Source organism: Argentina silus, assembly GCF_951799395.1.
Source record: "Argentina silus genome assembly, chromosome: 3".
NCBI classification, from domain to species: Eukaryota; Metazoa; Chordata; class Actinopteri; order Argentiniformes; family Argentinidae; genus Argentina; species Argentina silus.
The window spans coordinates 24,949,291-24,966,195 of NC_139657.1; the positions used below are offsets into that span (position 1 = coordinate 24,949,291).

General features: G+C 39.2%; 1 protein-coding gene across 1 annotated transcript in view; it reads left to right on the forward strand.

Moving 5' to 3' along the window:
- The first annotated feature begins 1,034 nt into the window (after window positions 1-1,034).
- The window catches only part of tmtc3 (transmembrane O-mannosyltransferase targeting cadherins 3), a 31,984-nt gene continuing 16,113 nt past the window's right edge, over window positions 1,035-16,905 (forward strand). The window contains exons 1-7 of the mRNA XM_083666819.1: window positions 1,035-1,090; window positions 1,765-1,978; window positions 2,418-2,636; window positions 8,484-8,583; window positions 9,434-9,549; window positions 10,109-10,281; window positions 11,373-11,625. Of these exons, the coding sequence (XP_083522945.1) occupies window positions 1,790-1,978; window positions 2,418-2,636; window positions 8,484-8,583; window positions 9,434-9,549; window positions 10,109-10,281; window positions 11,373-11,625 (1,050 nt within the window). The 5' untranslated portion in view covers window positions 1,035-1,090; window positions 1,765-1,789. The remainder of the gene's footprint in view (window positions 1,091-1,764; window positions 1,979-2,417; window positions 2,637-8,483; window positions 8,584-9,433; window positions 9,550-10,108; window positions 10,282-11,372; window positions 11,626-16,905) is intronic.

Consider the following 16,905-nt stretch of genomic DNA (forward strand, 5'->3'; position numbering starts at 1 on the left):
ATAGAAACACAAAACATTAACCACATAATTGTTTGTATGTATTTCTCAGAATTGCAGTGTAGGCCTAAAGGCTTAACTTTTTGTGTCTCTTTATTATGCATTATTATTGAAATGTGTGAACCCTTCATTATTTTTCCCTTCCCTCCACATTGTCTGCTCAATCTTGTCAAAGTTGCACCTTTTCACACACACAAACACTTTAGGAGAATTCCTGGTGGTCAGGTCCGATCATTAACCCTAACCCTAACCCTTTTATTACAGTGATGATCAACATTTCAATCTAGAAGAGACATGCTGCAATACATGATGAAATATGCTTCTGCTTTAATCAATAAAAAAACCACATTTGGTTTCTGAGTCTGAATTATGATGGCATGTGTACATGATGTGATATTTCTGAAGTGGCAAGTGGAAGCATAACTAACCCTGTTGCATGCAGACACCAGCTCTGTGACAGTTGATACTTAAACAGGCTACTACAACATGGGCTCGCACAAACTGTGCATCTCTCTCCTGTTCATTTAAAATAGGGAATAAGCCAATAAAGCAATTTTACCTTGCAAGACTGTGGGTTGGAGGGGGGTGACCTATTCAAGAAACAACCCTTCATATATGTAATGCAAGAATAAGCCTAAAGAAAAGGCATTTTCCCTCCTGTCACATGCTGTTTCTTGATTTATTCTGGCCACTGTCTGCAATCCACTTTGTGACAATGTCACTGTAACATTGGCTAGGCATAGGCCTTCTGTTCTTTGACATACACTGTAAGTCGAAGAACAGAAGCAAGCCCACTAATAAGACTTTGCAAGCCCACGAAGTCTTTATTTTTTTTGCTGCTTCCTTTTGACCATTAAATAAAATTTCAAGATTAATTTTAGCAAGTTGTGTTACATATTTTTTTTTATCGTTTAAGTGGATAAGACACATCAAGTTTACATGAAATACACAGCCCTGATCCGTGTCTGAAAAATCGTTCAAAAATATGTTCGTAATCATGTACGACTGTCAACTCTGCACCGGAAATGTTTGAGTGAATTTATTGCTGCTAGCATGCAAGATTGGAATGTCAATCGCCAAATTATGCACTAACGTATGTTTTAACTCAGCTCTTGTTCATTAGCTAGTACTGAACGTGGTATGGTAGAAATTGTTTAAGTTTGATCGCTGTATGCCCATATTGAATTGATCAAGTGAAATGGGAGAGGCTAACCGTAGCAAGCTAGCTACCTAAAGAAAATGCGTCCAGCTGATTGTTTGAGCTTCCATGCTAGCTAGCTGACTGTTATGCTAGTAGTGGGTTGACAACCCCAGTTTTTTTTTATTATGATATCATAACTAGTAGATACGTGTTTTGTAATATAATTAGATACTGTACTAAGGTACTGACTAGATAGCATGCACGACTTATTTATAACGTCAACATTACTTAGCATATTGAATTACCTGATAGCCAGCTAATACCATTTTATTTTAACCTGACACTTGTTAGGTTGTCAATGGATGAGTATGTGCAGGGTTAGGGTTCACCAATCCAGCTCATGAAACAATAATCCGCTAATACATGTGCACAGATTAGTACTACTCATTTGCTGGTGGGTATAACGAGCTAGGATACCCTTTAAAAATGTAATGCAAAGAGCATGAAGTTTTATCCACCTAAACCCAAGGGGTGCTAGCTAATCCTGGGTGTGATGGGTGAGAACTGTTCTTGATTCCATGGCAGGCATAATTTGTGACCTAACTTCTCTGCCCTTATCTCAACAGTGATCAATGAAGCCTTTGGTCAGTGATGGCTGTCGTGTCGTGGAAGGAGATCTTGCTTTTGACTGGACTGGTGGTAGGGTGTTACTGGAATAGTTTGTTGTGCGGCTTTGTGTTTGACGATGTCTCAGCCATCCTCGACAATAAGGACCTGCGGCCCTCAACCCCTCTCCTCAACCTCTTCCTCAATGACTTCTGGGGGACGCCCATGGCTGAGGTGATGACTCCCTTGATATGCATGTCATGCTCTGTTTAAATGCTCTAGTGAATATCACTGAATATGGAATTCAAGCTGATAGAAAAACAAACTGCAAGACCATTACATGTTGAACAGAAGCCTCTCTTCTTAGACATTAGCACTACATGGTTGAAGTCTATTGAGTGCTAGAAACATATTTTGGTGAAATATGAGTGTATATGAAAGACTGGAAGCAGAGCTGAAATGTCAGCAAGATTGATAATAAAAAAAAATAAAAATAATAATTGTTACTAGTTCAGGAAATTAAATGTCAAATTCTACTGAAAGATAGTGAACTGACCCAAGCTGTGGATGTTGACCGTTTTGCCTGATACCACTAGGGCCAACTGAAAGGGCTCAGATGTCCACAACTGGTCTTGCATTTGAAGCTTACTTTATACCTTTGTTTCTATCGCAGGAGCGGAGCCATAAGTCCTACCGACCCCTGACAGTACTCACCTTTCGTCTGAACTACATTTTCAGTGAGCTGAGCTCTGCATCCTACCACCTGCTCAATGTAGCACTGCACGCTGTTGTGTGTGTTCTCTTCCTGCGTGTCTGCCGCCCCTTCCTGGACAAGTCCTCCAGCCTGGTGGCAGTGCTGCTGTTCGCTGTGCACCCTATCCACACTGAGGCTGTAAGTCTGCACCAACTCACTTTTCCTGTGCCAAATTTAGACATTCACATTGATTAGGGCTGTACAGATTAATCGATTATTCGATTAGACCAAGGACAAGAAGTTATAGCTAGAGAGTGACCAAGTAAACAGGAGGGCAATGCCATGGTAACAGAATGATGCTGGGACTGGATTCTTCACTTTCAAAAGTATGCCAAACAAAAACCCTTGAGAGCAAAGTTTAACAAACCATACAACTCTATGCACAAGGGAAGCATACATGTTGTCCCCCACAAATGATGCAGCACCCCTCTATAAAAGGAGAGTGATGGAGAAACTTGTGAAAGAAGCAAGACATTTATTCATAAATGTCTGCTGGCTCTGTTTTACAGTGCTATGTCCCGGTTGCACACAGGGAGGGCTTTTCTCTTGGTGCAATCACCTTCTGTGACCAAATAATTTGCGCGCTGTTAGGCTAATATCATAATAAGTCTGTATAGATATAAGACACCTTTACTTCAAACGCAAATTTCACCAATAGGCTAAGACAAAATATTTGCACAGCCAATATTTCCATCAGTCTTGCTTCTTTGAAATTGAAATTCTCCATTTTGATAGATAAGACAAAATATTTGCACAGGCAAATTATTGGGTTACAAATGCAACAAATGGCTATAAACCAATGTTACACAACTCTGGTTTCCGTATTGACAGGCCAAATTTCGGTTTTAAATGATGCTCCACAACAGACTTCATTCACAAAATATTATTCCCAAATTCGATTATAGACCTACAGCTGCATTCGTAGCCAGGCTGAACAATTACTGGAACATGCAATGCTTATTTGAAAAAATAAACGAGGCGCGCCGCTTCTGTAGCTGAAATAGCAGCTTCAAAGCTCAGCGTAAACATACGTGACCTATTGTTGCTAGGCAACCTTATAGAGTTCTTTAGCTGGCAAGGTAGCTAACAACGATTAGCGATTATGGTAACAGGAACTTCATAGGCATTTGCTGTAGCTTGCTAGCAAGACGGGCTAAAATACATTTAAGGAGTGTTTGATTCATACAAAAAGAGTGTATACACTCCTAGCTCTCCAATTCGCACCCTGTTATGACATTTTTAATGACGTCACCTCAAAAGTCCTAAATGATCTCTATGGCAAGACGCATCTTTCATCTTTCCGTCAAAATTGGGCCAATCAATATAATTTTGTAAGTGTCATCCTCTGTATGGCAAGAACCATCATTCACCCAAGTGTCATCAAAATTGTCCAAGTGGTGTTGGAGAAAAAGCTTATGACATAAGTGCAATTCTGTATAATCTGTGCAGTGCAAGTAAGGGAATGATCATAAAACCCCCTCCCTGTTTTGTTTTTTTATGTAACCACGTTTCCCCAGAACTCTGAGGTATCTACTCCAAATTAATATTCAAATATGTCTGCAAAAATAGAAGGGTGTTAGGTTTCATATGATGCATTGAGTTTGAAAATGTCTCTTTTGGTTGTTGAGCTACAATAAGTGAAGTGGATTTACAATTGATAAAAACTCACAAAACACAAGAGACACAGATCTACTCTTCACAGGGTTCTCCCAGGACTATTGAACATGGTGGCTCTGGAATGCATTATTAAAACCGACTTGTGTTTATTCATGTCAAAATTCTCTAAAAATACAGCTAAAACGCTGAGGAACACAATGCTTTGGTTTTTAACAACGATGTATTTGGCGATCAAAGAGTTCAAAAATCCTGGGGAGAACCCTGTAAAGAGTTTCAAAGGCAGATATATGTCTCTTATGTTTTGTGAGTTTTTGTCAATTTCCTTTTTTAACGTTATCTATAAGTTGATAAAATAATACATTATTACCTTATTGTAAGTGTCTATTGTATATTTCTCCCCTTGTTTCCCTTATTTTAGCTACATCATGTACAGAATGACATTCAAATCCAGAAATCATGCATTTCTGTAGGGGACCCATTTAGTCATTCTGTTACTGTCATTCTGTTACCGGATGTAAATCCACTTCACTTACTGTAGCTCAACAACCAAAAGAGATATTTTCCAAAAAAATAAATATAAGTGTTGATATTAGTTGACCGGGCTCTATACATTGATGAGGTTTGATATTTTTCGAAACACCTTTTAAAGATATTTTCTGGTAGATTCTTAGATGGTTTTTCATATATTTGACCAGAAGTTAAAGCCTTTGCTTATCCTGATTTCTATCATGGAATATGGTTGAGAAATGTATTTCTGACTTCATTTCCCAAAAATATAGACTCTTAGCTTTCCTTTGACACCCAATTTGGTATGCTCTGATGAATTTCACATTTTGGTCCTCATGGGTCCTTTTACATGGAGTGTTGTACCAAGGGAGCTAAGTTCAAGCAATTGCCACCCTTTTGCTTAATTTATAGGAATGGCAATTCTTACCTTTTGATTTGGAGGCCGTCATGTTTTTAAAGGCCTACTAAAGTAACTTCGTAGCTTTTTCGCTTATCACAATATTTCAAGCCAGCAGACTGCAGGATTGACTGGGCGTGACACTCACATTTTTGATTGACCGTTCCTCTTGTGACCTTTTCGTTCCTAGGATCAATGTTTTTTAGATGGCTGTAATGTTGACCAATTTGTTAGCAGCCTACAGTGTCTCTTATGTGGATTTTGCAGCATTTGGTGAGTTACTTTGAAGCTAGCTTTGTAAAATTGTTAGCAACTCTACAAAGATAAGTTAGCGAACAGGATGTATTTCTAGCTTGCAGAATACAACACTGTGCTAGCTCATCAAAGATGTAACTTTAGCTTACCTTTGTAGTCTTACTGCATTTTACCACAACATTCTGAATGGCCAGTTTCATCTAGTCTCGGGCTGTTATCTGTACCTGCTGGGAGCTGACAATGCTAGTGCTGGCTAAAATGAGAGGAATGTAAAATGTACAACAAATGATATAATCGGTTTATTTTTAATTTTACTACCTCGAGCACATCCTATTTGAGTATAACATGAGCAGGTTGTGGTGACGGATGCAAAACCTCTTAAATCACACCCATCGAAAACTGATAATTTGAGGGAGAGTAGCAGGGCTAGATGTTGACATAAAGAGCACTGGAAAACGACAAATCAAATTTTTCAGATTCCATCGGTGAGTAACCTGAGTAATTTAGTTAAACAAAACAAAATGACGTTATTCACTTTAGTGGGCCTTTAACTTAACTTCCCAACTCATTGTTAAGGCACCTCTTTGAGTTTCTTGTCATCTAGAAATGTTTCGAAAATCTCTGACCACCTGAATTGCAAGGTGAAAAATAAAGCTAATAAATAAATAATAATTCCACACTAGATTAATCGGTAGATTCATTTTAATTGACTGACAGTCCTAATATTGATCATATAGTAATTCAAACTAGAAGTTTTCTGCAGTGGTGCAGTTTATGATTCCTACCAGAGGTAGGCATAATAATACTTATGGGAATAAGACTTTCACCACATCACCTTCCAGTCTGATATGCAATAGATATGGACATATTGACGACAAATCGGAGGTGGGGTCAGTTCCATTTGAAACCTTATGAACTTGATTGAATATGGAATATGTTAATAGGGTGTGTTTTCTATTTTTGAATTAACTGGCACTGAACTGGAATTGAACCCAACTCTGACGGTGGTGTCCATCTAAACATGACTAGCCTCTTTGCTAACCACTCCACCCAATTTGTACTTGTATTTCACCCCATTCAACAAAGTTGCACTGACGACCAGATGGGCCTTGTTTGGAGAACAGAAAAACACAGAAAAGATTCTGCCGCTCAGGGAAGAGTGGTAATGTTACACATCTAGCTCTGGTGCTCCGATCTTCATGTCTTTCTCCCCTCATCTGAGTACAGACTCTCAAACCTCTTGAAAGGGCCCATTTCACTCACAAATGAGCCCTTAGTCCAGCCAGTGCCCTTCATGTTATCTTTGTCTGGAATCTCTCTCTCAACGGATCATTTGTTTTTTTTCATGATAAACATGGACAAAGGGCCCTTGTGTGTGCCCCTCTGTCCTTTTCTGTGTGAGTGTCTTTGAGTGTCTGCCTTTCTGAATGTGGATGTTACAATTTATGTATGCATGTGTCGGGTAACATGTTTATGTTCTGCATCTGAATTAAACTGATGGTCCTGAATGTGCAACAAAGCCATTTAAAAACATTTTCTATATATCAGGAAGAGGTCAGTTCTGGTGAGTCAATCTCTATTCTAAATGTAGTGCATGTGTTCTCCTCTCATGCCAGAGGCCTGTTGTGTAGTGCACAACCTTAGAGAACATTCATATATACTGTGTGTGTGTGTGTGTATGTGTGTATATATATATATATATATATATATATATATATATATATATATATATATATATATATATATAATTAGACACACACACACAGTGCCTTCAGAAAGTATTCAGACCCCTTCACTTTTTCCACATTTTATTGTGTTATAGACTCAATTTAAAATGGATTAAGTTAAAAGAATTTGCCATCAATCCACACACAATACCCCAGAATGACAAAGCGAAAACAGGTTTTTAGAAATTTCAGTAAATGTATTAAAATTGAAATACATAAATATCTCATGTACATAAGTATTCAGACCCTTTGCTGTGACCCTCTTAAAATTAGCTAAAATGCAAAAATGTCATCAACAAATCACTCAATAAGTTGAATTGAGTCCATCTTAATGCAAGGATAATAGTTCATGTCATTTTGGAACTAATATTTTTGTTTTTATATGGTCTATGATGACTTTTGACTTTTTAAAATGTATTTTTGTAAATCTCCCCAGGCCTCAGGGTAGCATTCCTGAGCAGTTTTGTTCCTCTCCATTTGCTCAGTTTGTAATGACAACCTGATCCACAGTGTCTAATTGATTGCTATACAAATCAGAGACCCTATAAAAACTGAAATCACATGAACTATTATCCTTGCATTATGATGGACTCAATTCAACTTATTGAGTGACTTGTTGACGACATTTTTGCATTTCAGCTAATTTTGAGTGTCATAGTAAAGAGTCTGAATACTTATGTAAATGAGGTATTTCTGTATTTAAAATGTCATCAATTTGCAGACATTTCTAAAAACGTATGTTCGCTTTGTCATTATGAGGTATTGTGTGTGTGGATTGATGGCATAAAAATAAATGTAATCCATTTTAAATTGAAAAAGTCTGAATATTTTCCAAAGCCACTGTTTATATGTATGTATCTTGTAGAACAGATACAACTGTCTGGAAAGTGGAATAAGGCATCGTGTCAGCTCTTAACTTTTCTACAACGTTCCATAACACCTCAGGATTGGCCAGTCCAGCTGTTCCTATGAAAGCAAGACATGTGAAGTTATACATCCCTCCATTAGGTGTCAGTCATCATTCACACAATTTGTTAGAAGTCCCTACATCGAGTTATCTCTCTGTGGCTGTGATTTGTGCCGGGCATGTTCTGATTTAATGAAGTTGTTTTCCCAGCTAGATGCATATTTTACATTTAGATTTCACTTTGACAGAGATTTAGGTGATAGATTCCTATCATGCCTGTGAGACATCTTGAAACATGTGAACTGAATGGAAAGAATGTCTAAAAGGGTTTGAACTTTTGGTAATATTTTACTTAACCTCTTTGACCAATACTCCCAACAGATATAATACATTGTCATACGGTATGTGGCCGCCTTGTATGTCTAACAACCATCTCACCAATACAAGTTGCCACAGACGCAACATAGTATGACTGTAAAATGTTACTGAACTTCTCATTGATTAGGCTTGATTGAAAAGAGAAAATTTGCAGCATAAAAAAAACCTGACATTGAACGTTAACTTCATGCCTGCAGGTCACAGGTGTCGTTGGCAGAGCTGAGCTCCTGTCCTCCATTTTTCTTCTAGCTGCTTTTCTGGCCTACACCAGATCAAAAGGTGCAGACCACTCCATCGGTGAGTAACCTCCACCAATAGTCTTAGCCTTGCGTGCATGCATACAGAGCCTTCAAAGGACAGCAAAGATATCCGAGAACATGCCCTGACTCATTACCTGTCTGTAATCTTCTCACTCTCTCATTGCCCTCAGGCAAAAATTGCATAATGCCCTTACTGACACCCCTATGAGCTGTTGTGTTAGTATGTACTGCCAAGTCTCTGTATCTCTAGGTAGCTGGCAGCCTTCTCAGTATCAGGCCAGCCTGCACGATTCACAGGAGAAAGGAACTTGTTCCTTTGTGTGGGCGGGCAGTGTGTGGGCGGGCAGACCCAAGCATACATACTGAGAGAATGACAGTTGATTATGGTATTTTTCATGAGAATGATGGAGTTGATTTAGGAGGAAATTAGGGATTCTCTGGGTAGGGGCGGGGTACTTTCGTACTCTGATTCAAAGGAAATGAAAACCATTCAGCTCAGGGCTAAAGTCGTCTTGCCTCAGTACACTGTTTTATAGTCAGTATTAAAATTACACTCTTAAAACCATTTTAAACTCTTTTATAGAAGTCTTGGAATGGTTATCCATCCATTCATACATTGTATGAATTACAATACATTGACTGGTCTGGGTCTGGCTTCCAAACAGCCTGTTCTATAATCTCAACCCTTTTCTTTGTCACAGCCGTCATCCCAAAGCTTGCTATTTCTAGGGTGTTCAATCCTGGGATTTTCGTGAAGCATTATTTGACTAATTTGACTGCAAGTGTCCTAAAGTTCAAACAGACTGAATGGCATTCAAGGCTGTTAAGTGTTGTTTGGAGAGGAGTTTCTTTTGCTTTATCCCCTTCTGTGTGTTGTCTCTGACCAGTGTGGACCCCCATTGCTCTGACGGTGGTTCTGGTGGCTGCAGCCACGTTGTGTAAGGAGCAGGGCATCACTGTCATCGGCATCTGCTGCGTCCATGAGGTGTTTGTTGCACAAGGGGTAAGGGCCATAACCTCACTGGTTGTGGGGGCATCACTCACACATGGCCGTGCCCTCACTGTCAAACTCAGCCACTGATTTTGAGTTATGGGGTGTATTTTGGATAGCTGGCTCACATCTTGCTTAAAAAGGGGTAGTTGAAAAATAATGATGACAAGCAGCTGTTTGTCTTACCCTCCTCCTTCCCTTTACGCTTCATCAAAGCCAAGGTTCTTAGTTTTAGATTTCAAGACCTGGCCTTCATTCATTTGTATCATGTCCCCCATTTGTCTCTATTTTTGCCCTATATTAAAGTCACCATCCGGCTATATCAGTTGAGGATTGTTTTTATTCCATAGTACACCCACTGTGTGGTTTAAAACACTTGATTTTGCCATGTTAATTTGCCCTCAGGCTTGGTATACCAACAAGGCTGGTCTTTTTATTGATAAAACACCATTAAGAAGTCAACACCGGAAAGGCCTTGAGAACTAGACAGAACAGTCAGTTCACTCATTTCTCTGACTCTGTGTGTCTGTCTGTCTCTCTGTTCTCTCTCTCTCTGTTTTCTCTCTCTCAGTTTACCCTGCCCATGCTGATGGACACGTTTCTCCAGGTACTGCGGGGTAAAGACGGTTTCCCATATGCAGTCCTGCAGACACTGCTCAAGCTCATCGTTCTCATCATCAGCACCTTACTACTCGTCATCATCAGAGTTCAGGTCATCCAATCACAGCTTCCTGTCTTTACCAGGTGGGTAGAGCTATGGTACCCATGGAGACATAAAACATAATTGACGGTGTTCATATGTAGAAGTTACACATTAAAATGTCTCATGTACACGACCCCCTCTAACGCGTGCCTGTTGGGGTGTGATAAGCTGATGAGGTAATAAGGTGCGTGACTTATTGAATTAGGCCTCAGCAAAAACACCACATTTTTTCACAGTCAGTAGTAAAAAATGTTGTGTCGGGCAGGGAGCATCTTGGGATAACACATTTAACTTTCTAATGCAAGTGTGCTGTCTTCCTTGCAGCAGGACAACCGCTCGTCTTGTCAAGTGGTCGCCACCGCTCATACAAATGATGATTTATATGCTATTTCACCTTCAGGTTAAAAATAGCGCAATACATTTGAGAGCCACCTCTACAACCATGAGTTATTACAATCCGCAATTTATTTAGGCATGAGTTAACAATGGGTCGGTGCATGTAGATGTTACTAACATCTGACTATATTCGTTTATTTGTATCTTAGAAATAACTGGTAGTCTTATCTTTAGTCCCTAAGTTGTCCCTAACAACAGGGAATCCTCTGAACTCAATGATATAGTAACAGAAGATGACGGAAACGGAACATGATCAACATGAGACAGCTATGTAGCTAGCTACGTTTTAATAGCGTACATTTTAATAATTGCTCTGACACGTTGAAAGGGTTGCATTCAATGACAGTTTATGCTTGCATGACGAGTGAAGCTGTCATATTTAAAAAATGCCGTTTCCCAGTTTTTTTTTTTGTAAATTAATCGTTTACAAATTGATTTATAGATAAAATAACCTACAGATAAATTGATAACAAAATAATTGTTAGTTGCAGCCCTCGACGGGACCAAAAGTGTTCAGCACAAATGCGTCAGGACTCTATATATGTAAACTCTCCACTCAGTGGTAGCCCTGAGGCATATGAATCACCATGTCAATGCAGCCAGCCCCATCACAAACAGTTGTTATCTTGCAAGGTCACACTTCTGTGAGGTCAGTCTTCTGGCCTCTCAATACACTCCCCTCTCTAATTAACAGTATTGTATGGTCCTTATCCTACCTCTCTGCTTGCCTCTCCAGGTTCGATAACCCGGCAGCAGTCAGCCCCACTCCGACCAGGCAGCTGACCTTTAACTATCTGCTGCCATTGAACGCCTGGCTGCTGCTGAATCCCTCAGAGCTTTGTTGTGACTGGACCATGGGCACCATCCCTCTGGTGGAGTCTCCACTGGACCCGCGGAACCTGGCCACCTTGGCCTTCTACAGCTTCCTGGGCCTGCTGGCCTACCACAGCCTGCGCCACGGCCACAACTCTGCCAAGACTGTCATCATGGTGAGGAGAAAGGGAGGGTTTGTTCCAACATGTGGTTGGTCAGTGGACTGGTTTCAAATGTTAGATTTTGCCTTTTGATTGGTTGTTGTTAGTAGTGGTATGTCCGGTATGTCGAGTGTGTTGAGATTGATCTGATTTTTGGAAAGGGCAAACTGTAGTTGGTGATGTCGTTACTGCAGTCCATTCTGTTTGCTTTTTGTTTTGACTGAACTGTAGTGTGCCAAAGGTCTGACTGACCCTAATCATTTGTAAGCTGTTACCTATCCAGGTGGGTCATTGATAATTCAAGCCAAGTGACGTTTTCTGTTCAAAGCACCCACCAAAGCAATGGTCATTAGATACTTAAAGGCAATGAAAAGACATCAAAACATTGCTGTCAGTATTGCGTTAAGAAGTTGAAGACTTGAATGTGGATTGAATGATGACTTTTTAGCGTTTGGTGTCTCTCTTTACGCATATCCTGCAGTGTTTGTAAAGATAAGATATGGCCTTGCATCAAGTAAATTCATATTCTTTCCAACATACCACTAGAAGGGTTGTTGTTTTACTCTTTTGTCACAACAGATAGCATCTCTGTAGCCTAGAACAGCACCACTTATGTTATCTCTTTAAAGGCCCATTTTTGGCAGATTTAGTGCACTCAAAAGTTCAGTGTGAATGCCTGAATCCACTGTATTCAATGGCTGTCTATAGAGAAAGAGAGTGCAGTCCTACATCTCTTGTGTAACAAACCCATGACTTCCTCTCTGTTTTCTCTTTCTGAGTCAGCGGTGGTCAGTGAACTTCCTCAAGTTGTTGCTCTTAGCCCCCTAATGGGACAGAGGGACCAGAAATCATAATTAGCTATGTAAAAGTGAAAAGTCATCCTCTGGTTGCTAGGAGTGCTCTTGAACAGGTTGCATAAGGATATGAGACTGTATTCAGGCCTGTTTTGTTTGAGTGTAAAAAAGGCCTACTCATTTTGCACCATCAGGAAATATTTTTGTTTCGTTTGGCTACTTTGACTTTGAGTACTGGCTGTACTTGGCGACTTCTAACCCAAACCTGTCAAGCATGCTCCTAGTTGTCTTTGATTGTTGTCTTTTAGCCGAGATGTAGAATGACTGCCCGAAAGATTTAGAGAATTGTGGGCAATTCCACGCTAATAGAATGACCCTGGGACTACATTTTTCACTTTCAGACATATGCCAAATAAAAACCCTTGATCGCAAAGTTGATCAAACTATACAACTCTATGGACAAGGACTACTGATAACAATTCCAACTGAAAATGAATCCCTTGATGTCCTTTTTGTACAATTGTGCAACATGTATGTCATCATTCTCTATAAGTTTCTTGCGCTCCATATACTGTATGTATGAGCATTTAAGTCTCCATTTATTGGAGCATGGGATGAGGATTTTGATGCGGTGCTTGGTGCAGTGGTTGGTAACTACTACTGTATGATTTCCCATTGTTTTTCGGCTGTCCCTGTGGAAGAACCCTTTTAGGTTCCATGTAAAGGATCAGCTGAAGAACACTTAGGTTCTGTACAACCTGTACATTAAGTGAATGTAGCCGATTTAAATTTCAGTAATTTCATTACCAATTTAATTTGGTCATTCTGTTACCAACAGAAAGACTAGTTTTAATGACTTATTAATTCATAAACAAAATCGCTATCAGTAAAAAAGCTACAAGTATTTGGTAAGTCTACCTATACTTCTTACTTTTGTTAACTTTCATTACCCTCGTTCCTTATGAGGCAGAGACATTTTAAAATATCCTACAATTATCTGGGTTAGGGTTACAGAATGACCTGGAGACAATGATTCCTAATCTTACAGAAGCCAAACTATTTACTAAAAACAAAATGTAAGTGTTGATATTAGTTGACCAGGGTCTATAATTAAAGTTTGATGTTTTTCTAAAACACCTTTTTAAAGACTATTTCTGGTAGATGTTTTCTTAGATGCTTTTCCATTTGTTTGACCAGAAGTCAAAGCCTTTGTTTATCCCAGTTTTTATGACAAAGATGGTTGAGATGTATTTCTGGCTTCATTTCCCAAAATATAGACTCTTAGCTTTCATTTGACACCCAATTTGATATACTCCTCATGGGTCCTTTTACACAGAACTGCCCTAGCCCTAAAAAGTCCCTTTTGTTTTAAGCAGTTGTTTTCCTCAACACTTGAGTTGACATGATAGAAAGCAATATTTGAGATAGGATATCTTCAAAAGCTTTGAAATAGTGCTAAATGACCATGATAAATTGTTAGCGATTAGGGAATGAGATGATAAATACCTTTTTTGGTTCCTAAAAGCACTTTCTGGTGTTGAGGTCGCGCCCTGGCCTTTACGTAACTAAAACGACACACTGGAACATTAATATTCATTTGGAACTTAGTTTACCCTGTACAGAAGTTCTATTAATGGTAGTAATAAAATACCTTGCTCCCAGGGCTGTTCATTTCAGAGCAGCCTTTGGTGTTAACTGTTTGGACCACAGTTCAAACATCAACTGTCTATAAACACCAGGCGATGTTCCAGAGGAGCATATTACCAAGCTATTTGTCTACACACCTCAAAGAAACATGATGGATGAAAAAAGGGTAGGAGAAGGACACACATTTGGAAAATAAAAGCAGTTCTGCTTTATTGGTCCACTTAGGCCTGTAACTAGGCTATTTTTATATAACCTGGCATCCAGTTAGCCTACTCCTTTTTGCCACCTGCAGCAGTTGGTCTCTCCACAAACACATTATGCAGTTCTGCCCTATGAGGACTAAGTTTATAGTAAACTGTGCTTTGTTTTACTCAGCTAAAGCTACTGGGACTTGCTTTTGGCACTTTCAGACTCTCTCATCCAGGCTGACTTTGGCTCATGGACTCTCCAAGCAATTAGAATGGAAAAAAAACAACAACTGATAAAATATAGTCTATAAAACAAGCCCTGGGTGACAGTTTCTCCCCCTCCAAGTCCTCTGATGCCTGGGCCAAAAGCAATCCTTCTGATATCAAATTTTGAGCTAAAAACATGGGTGGTGAAAAATCCATGTCTAAGACGAATACAGATGAAAAAGATTGCTTGTGTCTGATGAAAGAATCTGCTTCTCACCTCAATGTGTTCCAACTCCATTAAGTCAAAGGAGCCGATGGCATAGTTAATGTACGTATGTGATTTCATTGTTTTGGGAGACACAATAGAGACGAGTGATTAACTGTGTTTCACAACACAGACCTTAAGCTAAACAATAGTGCTTACAAGAGATATGCACAAAGTAATCCTCACTTTTTAAGATAACGTGTGGCTATTAGAACATTTGACTTATTTGGAATGAAGCCTGTTAACAGCAAATTAAATGTGGTCTGAAAATGTATCACAATTAAACATTTTGTCTTCCACAGTTCACAATACAGTGTGATAATACAACTAAGCCAACTTCTGAACTAGATACAGTGTTCTCCGTATGTAATGGAACAGTGAATATTTTGTTCTTTCGGCACTATTCTCCAAATGTTTAGATTTGAAATCAAACAATTACTATGAGGTTAAAGTATACATTCTCAGTTTTTATTTGATGGTGTTTGTGTACAATTGGTGTGACAATTGGCTTGACAGGGTATGTTTATGGATAGTCATTTGTGCAGGCATAAGAGAGCTGACATTGTCTAGTATTGATTCTAGGCCTAACCCTAGTAAAAACCTTAAACTTACCAAAAGAACAGTTTGGAACATTATTAAGAAGAAAGAAAGCACTGGTGAGGTCAGCAATCACACATGGCCTGGTAATCCAAGGAAGACTTCTACAGTGGACCGAAGAATGCTCACCATAATTAAGAAAACCCCCAATGTCACCAGCAGAACTACAGAGGCTTCACTGCAAGGTGCAAACCACTAGTTATCCTCAAAAAGGATGGTCAGCTTACAGTTTGCAAAAAAAGTACCTAAAAAGCTGCAGAGGTCTGGAAAAAGGTCTTGTGGACATATAAGACGAATATTATCCAGAATGTACCAGAGTGATTGCAAGAGGAAAGTTTGGAGTATAAAATGGTCTGCCCAAGATTTACAGCAAACCACCTCATCTGTGAAACATGGTGGAGGGGGTGTTATAGTTTGGGCCTGTGTAGCTGGCACGAGAACTGCCCAACTTGTCTTAATTAATTATGTAACTGCTGACAGCAGCAGCAGAATGTATTCTGAAGTGTACAGAAACATCTTGTCAGTTCATACGAGCAAATGCCTCCAAATTCATTGGATGGCACATCATCATACAGTAAGACGATGCTAAACATACTGCCATAGCATCTAGGGAGTTTTTCAGGGCCAAAAAGTGGAAGGTTGTTGACTAGCCAAGTACATTTTCAGATTTATGAATATGTATTCCATTTCCTGATGATAAGATTTTAGGCAAAAAGACCTCAAAATAAATAACTGAAGATGGCTGCAGTATAGGCCTGGCAGAGCATCACCAAAGAAGATACCCAGTGTCTGGTGGGGTCAATGGGTCGCAAACTTCAGGCAATTATTGCATGCAAAGGTTTGTCGACCAAATACTAAACGTGAGTGCTTCATATGGATATTATCAAGGTGAATTTTAAAGAAACTTAAAAGCTGACGTAGGTGTGCATTTTCCTGCGCCTATGTATTCAGAAGTTATTTTCAAAGTTTCTTTCTATGCTGCACTTGTTTGCGGAGGTGGGTGCAAAAAGAGGCAGACACGCTTGTGTACCTCACTCATATCATTTTGCCATGGACTGTGACTTGGAAGGGGGGAAGTCCACTTCAGAAAATTTAACCTCAAATGGAATTACGCATTTGCTAGACTTAACAATTGAAAACAAAGATTTAGTTCAAAGAAGGAAAATTGGAGAAATTAGAAAATTTGGGCAAAGAATCGCCAACTCAATAAATGCTACATCTCCTATGAAAAACAAATCCAAAAGAAAGGTTGACTGAGTGTAGCTACAACGTATTGCGCTGCAGCTGCTGTGCGGAGGGACACTAATGTGTACTTCAACAGAAAAAAAAAGTTTAACAAACGAAAGTTTTTAATAATAGTATTATGAAGAGACAAGTCTATGAGTACAACCTGGATTAGATTAAAATCACTAACACTGAGGCATCAATATTGTTTTCTTCGTTAGTCAATTCATTGATTTATTTTTGGATTATTTGTAGTATTTAGTACATTGCTGCTTGAATCAGTTATTTTGCTGAAATGAGTTTCAATTTCTTGAAAGCCGAAAGTCTTGACTGAAGGAAGAGAATTTAGCTCTATGCTCACCATTACATGCTA